The sequence below is a fragment of the Cygnus olor genome, chromosome 9 (genome assembly GCF_009769625.2).
Source record: "Cygnus olor isolate bCygOlo1 chromosome 9, bCygOlo1.pri.v2, whole genome shotgun sequence".
In the NCBI taxonomy this organism is placed as follows: domain Eukaryota; kingdom Metazoa; phylum Chordata; class Aves; order Anseriformes; family Anatidae; genus Cygnus; species Cygnus olor.
Window position 1 is genome coordinate 21,317,077 of NC_049177.1, and position 14,932 is coordinate 21,332,008.

Sequence of the window (14,932 nt, forward strand, 5' to 3'; positions counted from 1 at the left end):
GGACATGAGAGCATTAAATACAGTCAGCAGAAGTGGAATTAAGTATGGGAAACTTGAAAAAAAAAAACAAACAGGTGACAAATGCCAAGAAATCAAGCAGGCAGAGACAGTCTCAGCCTTGCCCTGTACAGCTGCGCAACTGATCCCCAGGAAGATAAAAAAAAAGTAAATTAAATGCTCCTGGACAATTGTCTTACGCTACAGCAGTGATTACTGGCAGAACTCCCTCTTGCAGCACTCTCCATCTGGCTGCTGGTAACAGCTAAGGGATTTTACCAGCCTCGGTCTGCTCTTTTCTACACATTCAGGGACTGGTCTTTTGAGAAAAATCTCTCTCAAGCTCAGAGTTCCTAAGCACAGCTATAGCACAGCCCTGCAAATGGCCGTGCTGGCGTGGCTGAGGCTCACTTACCTAATAAAGCACATGGGTGAGCAACAGCGAGCGCACCCAGAGCGTCTCACCAGGAACAATAAATGCACTGTCAGGTTCGGAGCAGAGGTATGGATTTGTGTATCGGCCCTGCTGCAGTCTCAAAGTCAGCGTGCCCTGTCTCTCACCAGCTGAGCTATGATGCTTTCTGCCACAGCTTCTAAGAGAGGCTGTAATTACACCCTGGGCAAGCACATGTCCCTGTCAGATTTGCACCTATTTATGGAGCACCATAAGCATCTTTATTAAGGAAGTTGTACTTACATGGAATGGATCTGAGGGCTCTTCCTGCCTTACAAGTAACCGAGATAGCTCTTTCAACAAACATGCAACATCTGAAATCATGTTAAAAGCAATTGATGCAGTCCATTTGCTGCTACGACCAAGCAAAGCATTATTTCCAGTTTCATTCAGTTTTAGAACTACAATTTTTAAAAGTGAAAACACTACCTAAAGCTTCAGGAACAGGGTGAAAATGATAAACAACAAAGGCAGCTAAGCCGTGCAACTTTTGAGGGAATATCCAGGCTACAATCACAAAAAAAGTTTGACAGAAAACTTGTATTCCACCTACAAGTACTTAAAGAAATAAGATAGGAACTATTCTCACTTAAGGTCTACAACCAACACCCAACAAACACACGTGCAGAAGAGGAACCTGACCCAGAAGCATTCTGCTGACTCACATTGCGCAGCACAGTTCATGCAATTGCACTACATCAGCAATTTTTTTCTCCAAAACACTGGATGAGAAGCTGGTTTAAAGGCAACGGAGGTCTCTGCCAAGCGAGGCTGCTGAATCATCGCTGATGGGGAAATTCAAAGTTTGACTTAGAACCCAGCTCGAAGCAGACCCCATTTATTCTTTCTGTAATGCACAAGGACCCACTGGACAGTCCGCCCTAGTAAATGGTTTCCAGCAAGGAGGAAAGGGCCTATCTAAGGAATAATTATGGTACTCAATAGCAATAAAACCATTCCTTCACTTAAGCATATTAATAATGGACTCGACAAATAGAGCCATTACAGGCTCGCTTCATTTTTCTCAAGCTGCAGCACACCGTGCAGAAATAAACTTCTAAAAAATCACAGCAATGAAAATTCTGCCTTGTTTTGCAAATCCAGATAAGCAAACAGAAGAAAAGGGGAAGTCATTCTTCCTTTGTGGTTAGTGTAGCTCAAAATAAGTTTGGAAGGAAGAACAAACGATCAAGGGAACGAGAGGTAACAAAATGACGTTTTATATTCATTCATGAAGGAGAGTTTATTTCTATCTCGTTTAAAATACTTCGCTGAAATGCCTCAAATCAGGAGGCAACTAAATTGAATAATACAGAAAAATTGCTCGGGCAGATGTGCTACAAAGAGGAAGACGACAAGCCTGGGAATTTACCAACAATCAGCTTGAACCTCCAGGCTGTAAGAAGACAAAGACAACCTCTGCAGAGCGCACTGACCTGCTGTGATCCATCGCCGTTCACGATGTGAGGCATCATGGCTACCTCCCCATTCAGCAACGGTGGCAGCTCCAGCGGGATTTGGTCGGTCATCATCATTGTGACGTACATTCATGGAGAATTTTCCTCGACGGGCTTCCTGCAAGAGAAGCACCAGTTAGAGACTCTGCAAAACCCTCGTGGGCTTTCGTGGATTTCACCATTAAGGCAGCAACCTAAGCAGGACACCTCCTCGGGTAACAGGATGCACACACGAGGCACTGACGAAATCAGCAGGTTTAAAATGTTAGATCAAGATCACGGGTTAAGTCAAGTTTCCGCGTAAGATTTCCGGAAACAAACCAGCCAGTTTGAACAAACTTCCCACTCTTTCCCACGATTGCAAACCTGAGCCCCCATCTCCGAGCTGAAACAGGCAAGTTCCGAGATGCTTGGAGGGAGATTTGCTCAGCATCCTGCTTGCTGCCCCAGCTCTGCAGAACACAGCGCAGTTGAGATGCGTTTCATTTGAAACCCATCCGTTTCACTCGATACCCACAGTTCAAAGCCAAACAGCTTTATTTTCTCTCTAGGCCCTGTAACAGTGAGAACCAAGACCTGTAAAACAAGGAGCAGACTTTCACTTAATCACGATGCAAGAGAGAAGGGTTTCTGCTGGAGCAGGAGGGGCAGCGCAGCCCCACTGAGCACCTCGTACTCTACAGAGGGCAACAGAGCACAGTGCAAGACCCCACTTCAGGATCTGCAGGGAACCGCTTTCAGCGCTCCCTGCCTCCTAACAGCTCGCTGATGTGTTATTTAAACTTCACTAAAACCATTGCTCTGTAAAAACAAGCCTTAATCCCACGTTAATAGTTCCCCATTAACAGTATGCCCCATCATACTGTTTTATGGGGGCAATAATCCACCTCTTTAGTGAATAAGATGGATGACCTAACCCCACAGCTTCTGTAGACTTCTATTCAAAACCTACACAAGCCAGCCTGATGGTCTCGTAGTGGCCACACAACCTCCCTATTTTCTCTCACCAGAGATTCCCAAAGTCCTCCCAGTACAGGACCACCAGGATATAAAGAGGGGAATCTCTGGCAACGAGCAACAGGCAAAACCCTGCTCACAAGGCGAGCGTTGCGGAGCTGGCATCCCACCCACCCGCACCCTCCAGCCCCTACAGCTGCCCCCTTTCCACCCACACGGTACCGGGGCTAGCAGCATGTTTGTTTCTCAGAAGACGTGCAGGCTCAGCCCTGCTTCTGCATCCACACACCTGAAAACCATTTTAAATCTTCATTTACCCTAGCACCAAGGTTGGCACAGCTCGCCCAGCCCCTTCCGACTTGCTTACTGGCGTGAGAGCGCGCGTTGCTAATCGTCACTGCCCCGAGGTATAAATAGAGGCAGGCTATTTTCATGCATCTTTACACGCAACGTCTCCTTTTGCTGGAGATGTAATTACAGGACAGACCTCTCAGAAGGCCTGGGAAGCAGCTCCCGCAGACACCCGGCCCTACTCATGTCAAGTCACCCCTGCAGCGTGTGGCACGGCTGGGACCTCACCCAGCACCGCTGCCCTGAACAATTCGTCCCAACACGCACCCAAGGACAGCCACCACGTGCTCCCAGACAGGATCAGACCTCGATCCTACTCAAAGCTCGGTGGCAAACACCCCCTGCCTTTAGCAGCCCAGGGCTCGCAGCCCCAGCTCCAGCAGCCTGCCCGGCAGCCCAGGCACTCTGCCCGGCACATTTTCCATCCTTAAGCTTTGCAGTATTTGGAGCTTCCTCCTAAACCTTTTGGTTTTCGTTACCTCAAAGTCTCGGGTTTTAACGTTGAGAAAGATTCAAGCTCACAGCTGAAAATTATAGGTTTGGGGTTCTTCAGGTGATTGCTGGGGGGAGGTGGGGGAGAGGGGCAGTGTGTTGTGTGGGGTTTTGCTTGGTTTGGGGTTGTGTTGTTTGTTTACTTGCTTGTTTTTAATGATGAATACGAGAATATGAGCTTCTGAATCGTTTCTTAAATGCTTGGGGTTAAGAAAAGCACTGCAAAAGGCTCATAGTGAACACCCGTGAGAATATGAGCTCATTGCTTTCAGTGGAAATAGATTCATTTAGTCAGTACTTACTTGTACCTTTAGCTACATTGGTTATATATACATATATATATATATATATATATATATACACACAAATTATATATATATACACACACAACTATATGGAGATATATTCATATATGAATAAGTAATGTGATTTTAAAAGAATGCAAGCTCAATAGTTCCTATTCCAAGCGTGTGGCGAACAATTCCCAGCCCCCAAGCAAATGACACATCCATCCGAAAGCCCCACGACTGTAAGCGTCACGCCACTTCTATTTTCTTAAAGAAAAAAAAAGCCAGACTGTAGCTGGAAGCTACATATTTTCCGAGTAATATTTCCATTCCAGGCACAACAACCAATATGTTGACATTTATTTGCTATATGTCATTATTTAAAGTTTTACAGCTGCATTCCTTTTGCTTTATTAATGGTTTGTCACCACAGCCATGTCTACACTTGCCTCACTTTGGTGGGGGAGAAAAAAAGAGAAAAGGACAAACTAAGAACGGCTTCCTTCATTTGTCAGGTCTGGTACAGCTCCGCCAGCAGTAACGCCAGCGACAGTGCTGGCTACAACACACAGCTGGCCACAGGCTTCTTCGCTTTTATTTTATTTTTATGTTTTTTGTAAGCAGTATTTCACATAGAGGTGCTCCATGCAGAGTGAGATCAGACAGGGTTAAAACGCCTACCGTGGGGCAGACTGGCAGGCTTCATGTCAAAGCCAACAGCTTTGGAAGCTGCTTCCCATGGTTTTTTAGCTCGTTCTCTCACACGCTCTGCTTAACACAGGTTTATTCACCATGCATTCACACCCCTCCTGAAAACCAGAGTTCCCCCCACCTCAGGAGCTGCTCAGATAACCGAGCTCCATTCATACAAAGAAGAAGAGGTTTGAACGCAGGCACTTTTTTTTTTTTTTCCTGTAAATTCAGGAACATCACTGGAAGAAAACCCCAGACAAGGGCTCAAAGGGCCAGGTCGCATTTCAGGATATGAGAAATCTTCCTTAGTTAAAATATGAACTGCCAAATCCTAACCCACAACTTTTTTTTTCAGGTACTAACTCAAATTTGGGGTTTTGTCTAGAAAGCTGACTATATTTAAATCTAAAAAAGATATTTCCTGTGCGTCTACATTCCCTAGCTTTGGCTGGGACAGAGCTCAGAAACGCCAGCGCTCGGCCAGAGGCTACATTTCCCTGTCTGCTCCCTCCAGGAACACGGGGATCACAGCGTGGCCCGCACCGCTGCTAGAGCAGGGAAGTGGAAACAACCACCCGGCTTCCAGTTTCTGTCCCCAAACCGAGCTTCCAAACCTTTGGGTTGCTGCAAGTCACCGCTGCAGACCTGATTTTTTGACTCAATGCTGCAGTCCTCCGCTGATCAGCGAGATGACTCTGTTTGCTAAATTAATTCAACATGTGAATTAGTAAGACACAAATTAGCTACACATGGCAACTGAGAAAAAATTAGAAAAAACAGAGCAGAACAAAGTGTAACTATCTGAACCCAATTTCCATGTAAGGCGAATTAATATGACCCACGGCGTTACGTCAGAATTAGCCTTAAATTCCGAAGCAGATTGAACCGCAGGAAGATAACCAAGACCAACTTTTCCTAGAAGGTTTTGCCCGCGCAATTAATGGGGGTAGAAGTCAAGAACATTTTTCTTCTGGTGATTTTTTTCCACCTTTTCTCTTTTACAAAGTCAACAAACCTCTTCCAGCTAAGGCAAACTAATTCAAGAAAACCTGGCAAAAGCATGAGGAATTCTAAATATCGAGCCCTGAAACTGCTTTCTGTAAAGGCCAGATTTCTTTTATGGTACAGGCCAGTACAAGCTACTGAATCAAGCATTCCCCCTTTTATCAGAATCCCCTGAAATCACAGAAGTCGTACCACAAAGATGACAGGCACCTCTCCAATACCTACTAGAGCCACGTATCCATCTGAGTGTAGGTAGCATGCAACAAAAAGCCAGTCCTAGACACACATTTGCTCTGGTGCAGGGCTTACTTCGGGCAACTCAGACCGATGAGAAAGGAAAACCTTCCCCTTCTCAAGGCAGGGTGTCGGCGTACATGATGCGCGAGTCCCTCCTCTTCCCCTTCCTGAGCAAGGAAAGTTAACCCAAAGCACTTCTTGCAACAACAACTCAGACACAGAGCGGCTTCAGAAGATGAGAGAATCCATCACCCAGCACAAAACACTTTTCCTGAAACAAATTTTACAGTTTTGAATAATTAGTTGAGAAAACACACCCTGCTGAGGATGGAGAGAGAAGCAGAGGCTAGTGTCAGAGCCAAGTTTGGTTTCAGAACATCACGTTACGTAGGCTAATGTGAGCTCCTTTCCACCACGATACAGAGATAAATATATTATTTATATGTGTGTGTGTGTGTCAAATATAAATCTAAACGTATCACGCATGCAAGTATTCTTATACAAGCCCCTCTCCCAAGCCCTCTTCTCCCATTCTCATGGGATCAGTGACCTCCTTTTGCACAGCACTTGATGAAAAGCAACCCAACACAGCACAAACTTCCTTGGTAACTCACAGCGATGGGGACAAGCTAGCCCAGGAGGGATGTCAAAATCCAGTCTCTGGATGCTACAACCGATCCAGTGGCCAGCAGTCCCTTAAAGGTGACTTTCTGCCTTCACCAGCTGTTTTTCCTGTTTTTTCCCTTCTGCCTGCCCTGGGGCGCACAGGACTCTCCAACAAGCACGTTCAGAAGCTGGCGTTTGCATGAGCACAGAAAGCAAGCATTCCTGCTGTCTTATCTGCACCCTCATCACTCGGCCAGCCCCAGCCCTCCACCTTCCTTTGCACAGTTGGGCTGAGCACAATGCCGGTTCCTCAGCCCGCTTTGCTGCATCAGCCCCAAATACTTGTGTTGTCGTAGCCCAGGTAAGAGCAAGAAGGAATTAAGACAGCTTTGCCATGGTTAAAAAACGTGTGGCGTCGTGGCCGGGTGTGAGAGGGAATCCCACCTAGCCCCACTGCGATGTCAGACAGGCTCCGGAAACAGGGGAGGCTCAAATATTTCTGGAGGTAAGCCCATGCAAGGAAAGAAAGTGAAATGTAGAAAATAAGAAAATCCTTTGGCGTTCGCAGCAGCCATTACCTGCAGCACAGATTATCCCTCCGTAAAAAGAAGCATTCACGGAACCATTTGCTATTTTCCAGAAGCCTGTTTGTGGAACTGAAGATCCCTGTCAAAGGCTGGCGTGGCAAATCACATCGCTGCTGGCCCTGGTACAGCTGAAGGAAGCGGGGCTTCTTCCAGAGAGGCTTCGAACCACCTTCCCCGGAGAAAAACAGCTAAGGAAAAAATTGCATGTATGTTCCCGTATGTCCAAACGGAGTATGTACACACACCCCACAAACTTGTTTATTTAGGGACATACTCAGACACTCAGCATTTGAAATGAGTGTGTGACTCCCTCGGAAGGCTCCTAATGGGAAGCGCTTCGTGTGCGTGCCATTATTAGCGCTGGGGCTTGCATGCAAGGGATGAAAGGGCTTACACACAGCCCCGGTCTCCTATTGTTGTATTTCATGCAGCACATGTTGAAATTTCAGATTAATTAAAGCACACATAACACCATTATATTCGCACTGAAAAGCGGTGGAAGTGCCGCGGTAAATATAGCTGCTTTCAAGAGGCTCTTGCCATGGCTTGCCACTTGAATTCAGAAAGGAGTGGTAATAATTGTTCATGTAGAAAAGCCTCTTGAGACATGAGCAGTACCTGGAGGTATGCACACAGATGGTTGGTCAAGGCACTAACAGTCTGGAATTTGTCTTGTCTGATGTGTGTTCATTAGTTTAGTTAACTCACATCCGTCTGAGGAACCATTTAAACGTAAAAGCATTCTTTCTGCGTTTAATTGCAAACACGGCAGATTAATCTGAAAGCAGCCAGACAGGCTTATTCGTAACAGTTTGGAGGAATACATGCGATTTGAAGAATCTATTACAGAGAGAAAACATTAGAGAGAACGCCTACCTCCAGAGCTGGGTGGCACAGAGCGACGGCCGCCTGCCCACTGCGCCCCTTGGCTCCCAGCGCAGCTACCACCAGCTGCATCCTACCTCCAGCAGGCTGGGAAGCAAACATCCTCCCACAACTTAACCGCTGGAATTAACCAGCGGGGTTTCCCCTCTGGTTATTTTTATTTTAAACAGCAATACGACTTCATGTTCAATTACACCTTTAAAGACAGGATTATCAGAAGAATTGGACTTTATAGGAGACGAGGGAAGTTGATGGAGTTTTTCCCCAAACTAGGGTGCGATTAATAATGCTATGTAATGCTATGATGAAACTTCTGGAGGTTTGCAGTATTGGGCCTATAATTTGACCTCACATTTTTCAAGACTCCACTATTTTAGGAAGACCCATTTGCAATCCAACCAGCAGCGCACATGTTGGGTACGTTTGTAATTTCGGAACAGGCAACTATAAAAATGGATCGGATTCCTCCCTCAGCTGGGGATGAACTGGAATAACGAAATATGGCCTTAAACATTAGGCATTTGCCTACCTGTACCTAGGCAGGTCCTTTCGAAGTGACAGACGGGCATTTCGCACCAAGATGGCTTTTACCCACCTGGCCAAAAGCACAACTGGCTGCACGATGGCATCCGTGCCACTCTGTAGTTCATGAGTTACGTGCTTGTTCTGCTTTGTCATACCAGGCCAAAACAAGAAGGCAGCCAGCCTGTAATAAAATTACACCAAGAACAGAGGGCCCAGAGACCAGGCCGGCCATCTACGAGCATCAGGACTTCAAAGGCACACCGGGGCGAGCGCTGGGACTGAGCTGAGGTCAGAGAGCATCACGCGGGAGCATCTCACTGCGTCGGGCAAGCACAACTCATCAACTTGTAATAGCTCTGATGAAATAGCAGAATAAAGCGAGCAAGGGAGCTGATGCACAAAGGAGCCTTTTACTGAGGACAACTAGCTTTCCCCTGGTTTTCCAGCAGGGAATCTTACGAAAACTTCTCGAAGGACCCAGCCCACGCTCCTGCACTGCCTGCACCGGGCTGGAGTCCAACACGTCCCGAAGGCGCTCGTAGCCAGATAATGGCACTGAATTTGAGTGAATAAAGCACAACAAAACTGAAATAGATATCCAGTGATTTTATTAAGCTTATATTAGCTACACCCGAGCAGAAACCTCAAGCACAAAAGCTACTCCAGTGGCTTCCCAGCAGTCTCACTTCTGCACATAGTATTATAGCAGCAACCCAGCCTGCTGCTCAAAATCAGTCTGAAGCACACAGGCACAAGGGCTGCAGCTTGTGCTGCTGACATAGCAGCAACCCACAAATAAGAAAACTTACACGCAACTCTTTCTCACCGTTTGCAATTTTTCTGTGCCTTTTCCCCACGGTAAAAGTCAACAGCCCATCGCTTCTGCTGCAATTTCTATTGCTTCCCTTCTTCAAAGGCTGCACACATTTCTTTCCTCATCTTCCTCCTGTCAATCACAGCAGCTACATGGGACTCACAAATACACAAAAAAAAATTGTGGCTACCCCTGGCCTGGACCGAGTGATCCAGTTGCTAGAACAGAGGGTTTCAGACACACCGCTCTCACAGTACCTCATCCCGCCTCCTTACTGCAGCAGTTGGTTAACTGAGGTTTGCTTCTTGCACAACAGTGGCCAATTTCTTCCCCCACAAATTATTTTTACATTTCAAATTTGATTTCCTTACATTTAAACACATCTCATTACAAAATTTGCTCTGCCACAATTTGCTTTGAATAGCAACTACTTCAAACATCATATATATATATATATATAATATATATATATATATATATTTAAAGGGAAGTTGATTTATGCAATTCCACGAGCAGGAGCCCTCCCAGTGCCGCAGACTCATTTGTTCCTGCTCGTCCACCTTCACAGCCACCCAAGCACCCAGCTCTGCGTGCCGCCCAGCCGGCGGCTGTAGGATGCGCTACCAACGGCCCTCGGCATCCCAGTGCTGCCCTAGAAGGCCACAAACCACATCCAACAGGACGGGCACGGCGCAGCACCTCTGTGTTTCACTGTCACCTTCCTCCCAGCAGGCAGGGAGGACAGGGAGCTGGTCCCCAGTGGCAATGCCGTGTCTTGCCCAATGAACACATTACATGTCCACAAATTCGAACAGCCAAGCTCCAGTTCATCCTCCCCAACCCTCCCACACCTGCTGATAACCCCTTTCAGGCTCCCTGCACTCTAAGGGGCCTCATTTTTCCCCACCAAAAGCGATTCATAAATTAAATTCACAATTCCATAAAACACGTTCATCCCCTTTTAGCGGCGTTCCAAGTAAATACCAAGTTATTCCAACTATTCACTTGAGGAAGAACACATCCCTCAAACCCAGACCAACACCTGCCTACAGTTTGGGCCTCTATCCTACAAACGTCGCACTCGGGTATATCTTCATGCGCTCTTAAAAGTATTAGGAGTGGTATGCTGAAGTCCTTAACTCCCTGGGGTCCGGGCTCTGATCCTGTGCACATGCCCAGGAACACACACAAAAACCCTACACCAAGTTCTTAAGCAAAGGTGCGAGACAGATAAGGTCCCTGCTTCATCTGTTTGCTTTCCTTCTACATTTAATAGCCAAAATATTAATCACGGTTACGGGGCGATAAGCACGAGCAGGTTGGTGATAAACACCCTCCCCTTCAACTTTGCTCTCCCGAAGCAAAGCCCGAGGAATAATATCACAAAGACCTCGGTTACCTCTTCTAGAATTCCTGTTCAGGGGGAGAATCTACCGAAATCAATGCTGTGTTGTATTTTTTTTTAAACCACTAATTAAACCTTGAAGGAAAAAAAAGAAGAACATCTATCATATCAATCTGCAGCACTTGAAAAGCAAGCATACCAAATTCCATTTCCAGCAAGGTTTCAGCACACCTTTATGCACTGCAAACGTTTTTGTTGTAGCCGTTCGCCGCTAACCTGACTCCGGGCTGACAAAGTAGCTCATTGTGTTATTGTGGGAAACCAGCGGGAGTAGCTCTCCCATTCAGCCCGCCCATTCAACGGCGGGCATTCACTCGGAGCGGGCACTGCAAGGGAGCGCCCCTGGACGGCTGCCGGAGAAGTTTCTAAGGCATTGGGAAAGCTGAACCCATTATGAGCACCCTGCGAGCAGGGTCTAAATGGCCAGACTCCACAAGTAACAGAAAAAAAAAAAAAAAACACCAAAAACCCACCAACCACCCAGACCCCACTTCCCTAAAATTTTTCAATATCAGGGAAAAAGAGAGTTAATTTTTAGTTTTGTTTCACCATCCTTCAGTTTCACAGAATAGGATGTAAAGTGGGCAAGAATGTTTTACTTTCCTGAACTGTTTCACAGAAATAAAGATAACAAGCTATCTAAGAATGATAAATGGAAACGCTGAATTTTTAAACACTAAGGCTTTTTGTTTGTTTGTGGTTGTTTTAAGGTGGAAGACGCAGGGTCTCTGCTTATCTCCAGTCAGAACTACTTGACTGCAGCATCAGACTTCAGTGAAATCACTGCTCATTTACACTCGGCAGAGAAATAATCTGTCACACAGAATTGATCCACATCTAACAAACACTAAAGACAAAGCACAACTGGCGGCCAAAGAAGCTTTTAATCAAGAGAGTTTGGGACCCCGAGGCAGCACGCAGCAGGAACCGGAGTTTGCAACATCAAATGCCAAGAGCCAGCAGAAGCCAGATAACGCAGGATCTCCGTCCCCCAAGTACGCCAACCGGGGCAGCTGTAAGGCTCCAGTTACCCGGGACATGCTTTCAGCAGGCAAACCCTGGGGTTTTGTTACCTGCCTCACCTGGGCCCCGGAGCTTGCAGCGCAGCCGGGAGGAGCGAAGCCGTGCCAGCACAGCCGGAGGCAGCACCGCGGCCGCTTCGTCCAGGCAATGGAAGTCGCTCTCGACGGGAATAAATCAGAACAGCTCCTTGATAACAGGAGCACGGCGCAGCGCCGGACAGCTTTCGTTACGAAACTGGAAGTGACCATCACTTGCAGCCCGCGCCAAGCCCCGCGGCGCTGGCTGAAAGGCGGCCCCGTGGCCGGGGCGCCAAGGAGCTGCTGCTGCCACTGTCCCCGTACGGAGGAGGTACTCCTTAACGTGCCACAAACTAGTCTCTTAATTACAATTTCCTAATATCTCAACTTCTGACTCCGATACCAGAGCTTCCAGTGGGAGCAGAACATGAGGAGGCGATAGCAGTCCTGAAAGATTATTCGCATACGCTAGAATAATCATTTTTCACATCCTAAAAGTTTTCGGAAGGTTGATGAGAACTCCCCTAAGCCCTGAACAACGAGAGCACATCTCCAGCTTGCAGCATGCACCGTCAGGCTCCTTCAGAAATAACCCCTGAAAGGGTCAATCTGAGAGCAGCCTGTTCAGTTTCTGGTCCTTTGCTGTTTTAATTGCCAAACAGCATCCCAAACGCCTTACCTGCAGTCGTGACCTTACTGCCTTCAGCTCCGAAACAGGGGAAAACATTGCCACGGCTTGTTGTTACCGCGAGCTTAGGCTGAAAGGTAGGAAATTATTCAGGGAAGGAAGGGGAGGAAATGAAACAGAAAAAAAAGTTTGTTATGGTCTTCCAGCAGGTCCGCAGATGGATAGCCAGAGATCTTGCTGCTTTCTAAAACACAGAGGACATAACCAGGCAATAATAAGAAACAGGAACTGAGCTAGGTGAAGGAAGGTGAATTTCTGCACTGTAATACTTTTTTAATACAAACTTCTTATTTAATGACAAGGGGGAGGGGACAGTTGTGCTTGTTTGTGCTTCCCTACTGGTACATCCACGTTCAGCTCCAACAAAGTCAATCCAACCCCTGAAAGTAAAGTCAGCTTTCTGCATCCCTTAAATTACACAATCCTATTCAAGCGAAAAAAACTAAACGGCCGAGAAGCAGAAAGCAAAGCAACTTCTCAGCTCCGTGCAGCACACAACTCACTTCATGTTTGCTCACTACACTCAGGGAAATTCACTGGCACAGCTGCACACCAAGTTTCAGAGGTGCAAGAGCCCGCTGTCAACATTCAAATGAACTTCAAAAATCCACCCACATGAAGAAGCTGCGCTCTGGAGAGGGAACCCATGCAAAGGCTGGCGTGACAGCAGGTACTTTGGTTTCCTTACCGAACACCGGTGGATTTTAATACATCCATGCAGCAGCGGTCATCCCCTTCCCTTCCCGCCCCTGTTAGCTGCGCCACTGGAATTCTGCACCCTACCCCTGGTCCTAAACATTTCTCCCCTCCCCTGCTTTTCAGAAGGGGAGCGTTAGCCATCTCCTAGGCTGGCACGAGCAGCATGCGTGCTGCTTTTAAGTGAGGTAAATCCACTGCACCTAGGAGAAGACTAGCTATAAGCATGTAAAAACGAAGTCACGGGCAACCAGATTTTACCCTTGGGTCCTTCTAAACAAAGTCATTTTGACTTTTATGATATCTCATATTTACCCATCCGGTGACAGGTCTCACAAAAACCTTCTACAGCACTTCAGCTTTCTGGAAAGAAGAATTAAAACAAACAAACAAACAAAAATGCTCTCCCAAAAATAGTACATTTGTAATTCTAGCTAGAATTTTGAAGTAGAAGTACTTGGGAAAGGCAGAGGGGAAAAAACTAGCTTTGCATCTTAAAAAAAAAAAAAAAGTAGATAAACCTAAACCTCAAGAAATGGGCCTTCAACTTGGTTAGAACATGGGGTTGGGGAGAATGACCCCAGCTTAAAAAATAAGCAGTTTAGGAGGGTTGGGGTCAAGGTACAAACACCACAGGAGCTCACCCCCAGAGCTCTGACAAACAGGATGCCGGTGGCTACGTAAGCAAGGGAGCGCAGTGCAGGGAAACCCTCCGCTACCCAACAGCTGTTCGGCAGCTCAGCCCCCTCCTGACGCTCATTAAGGAAATTCCCTCATCCCTAATGAATTTTGACTGACTTTTTCCACTGTCCCAGATGGAACTTTGACCATAGGATTTTTCCTCTAACGCCGTCCTGTGTTCCTAGGCACTGCTGAATCGAGTCCTCACTTCTGTATCCCAGGCTGCTGGGCACACTTCCCCAGCACCCCCAGGTACCTTACTTCATCACGTTTGCCGTACGTAAGTGGCTGCCACAGCAAGAAATAATTATTGCTTATTACAGTTGTAAGCACTCAACAGTTGGCTCTCTGAAATTCAGCACCATTGCAAGTCACTTCCCTCCCAGTGGCCTCCCTGCTCAAGGAGGAGCAGAACAAGATTTATTACCATTTAAATGAGAAGCTCGACCTGCTCCAGCTTTTGTCTTTAAATTGGAATTCCTGTAACTGAAGAGAAGATGAATGCTCTGATTTTCCTCCTGCTCATCCTTACACATTATGGCACAAATCTCAGAAGGGTACTTGATCAAAAATAATGAATGACGCTCATTCTCATCTGAGCCGAGCAGACTACAATGCAGTTATTATTAAGGATGCTTTGAGAGGCATCGGTCAAGAAGATTATTTTTGAACACTTCTTGAATTGATTAAATTAAGAGAAGTCATTTTGCCACAAGCAATTTCCTTTTTCTGACAAACGCCAGCGGGTTGAACCTGTCAGATACCGAGAAAATACTTACACCAATAACAAACAAAGCAAGCCTTAGTACAGCCACCAACTGCATTCTGCTCAGAGCACGAACGCTGAACTATCACTGGGTTGTAAGAGGATTAGGAATTCCTGAAGATTAACAGAAAACTGAACAAAATGCAGAAACCTGGTGGTGTCCAGCAGCAGAGCTGCTTAGCGGGGAGAAGAGCAGAGCGTGTAGACGAGCCAGCAGCCTGGGAACCCGCGGCAGAAGTCGCCCTGCCCTCTCTGAAGAGCCACCATGGGAAAAAGATGAGTCAGTGGCAGCGCCGCGCGACGCGATGT

The 14,932-nt window shown here is 46.7% G+C and overlaps 1 protein-coding gene across 4 annotated transcripts in view; it reads right to left on the minus strand.

Annotated features, from left to right (window-relative positions):
* FNDC3B (fibronectin type III domain containing 3B) overlaps positions 1–14,932 on the minus strand; it is a 185,402-nt gene that overhangs the window by 147,559 nt on the left and 22,911 nt on the right. For 2 of the 4 annotated variants that reach the window (XM_040566522.1, XM_040566520.1), the window contains exon 2: positions 1,888–2,026. In XM_040566522.1, the coding sequence (XP_040422456.1) occupies positions 1,888–1,998 (111 nt within the window). In that variant the 5' untranslated portion in view covers positions 1,999–2,026. Of the gene's footprint in view, positions 1–1,887; positions 2,027–7,114; positions 7,312–12,471; positions 12,490–14,932 lie in introns of those variants that run through there. The other 2 variants (XM_040566523.1, XM_040566521.1) reach the window with 2 other exon arrangements.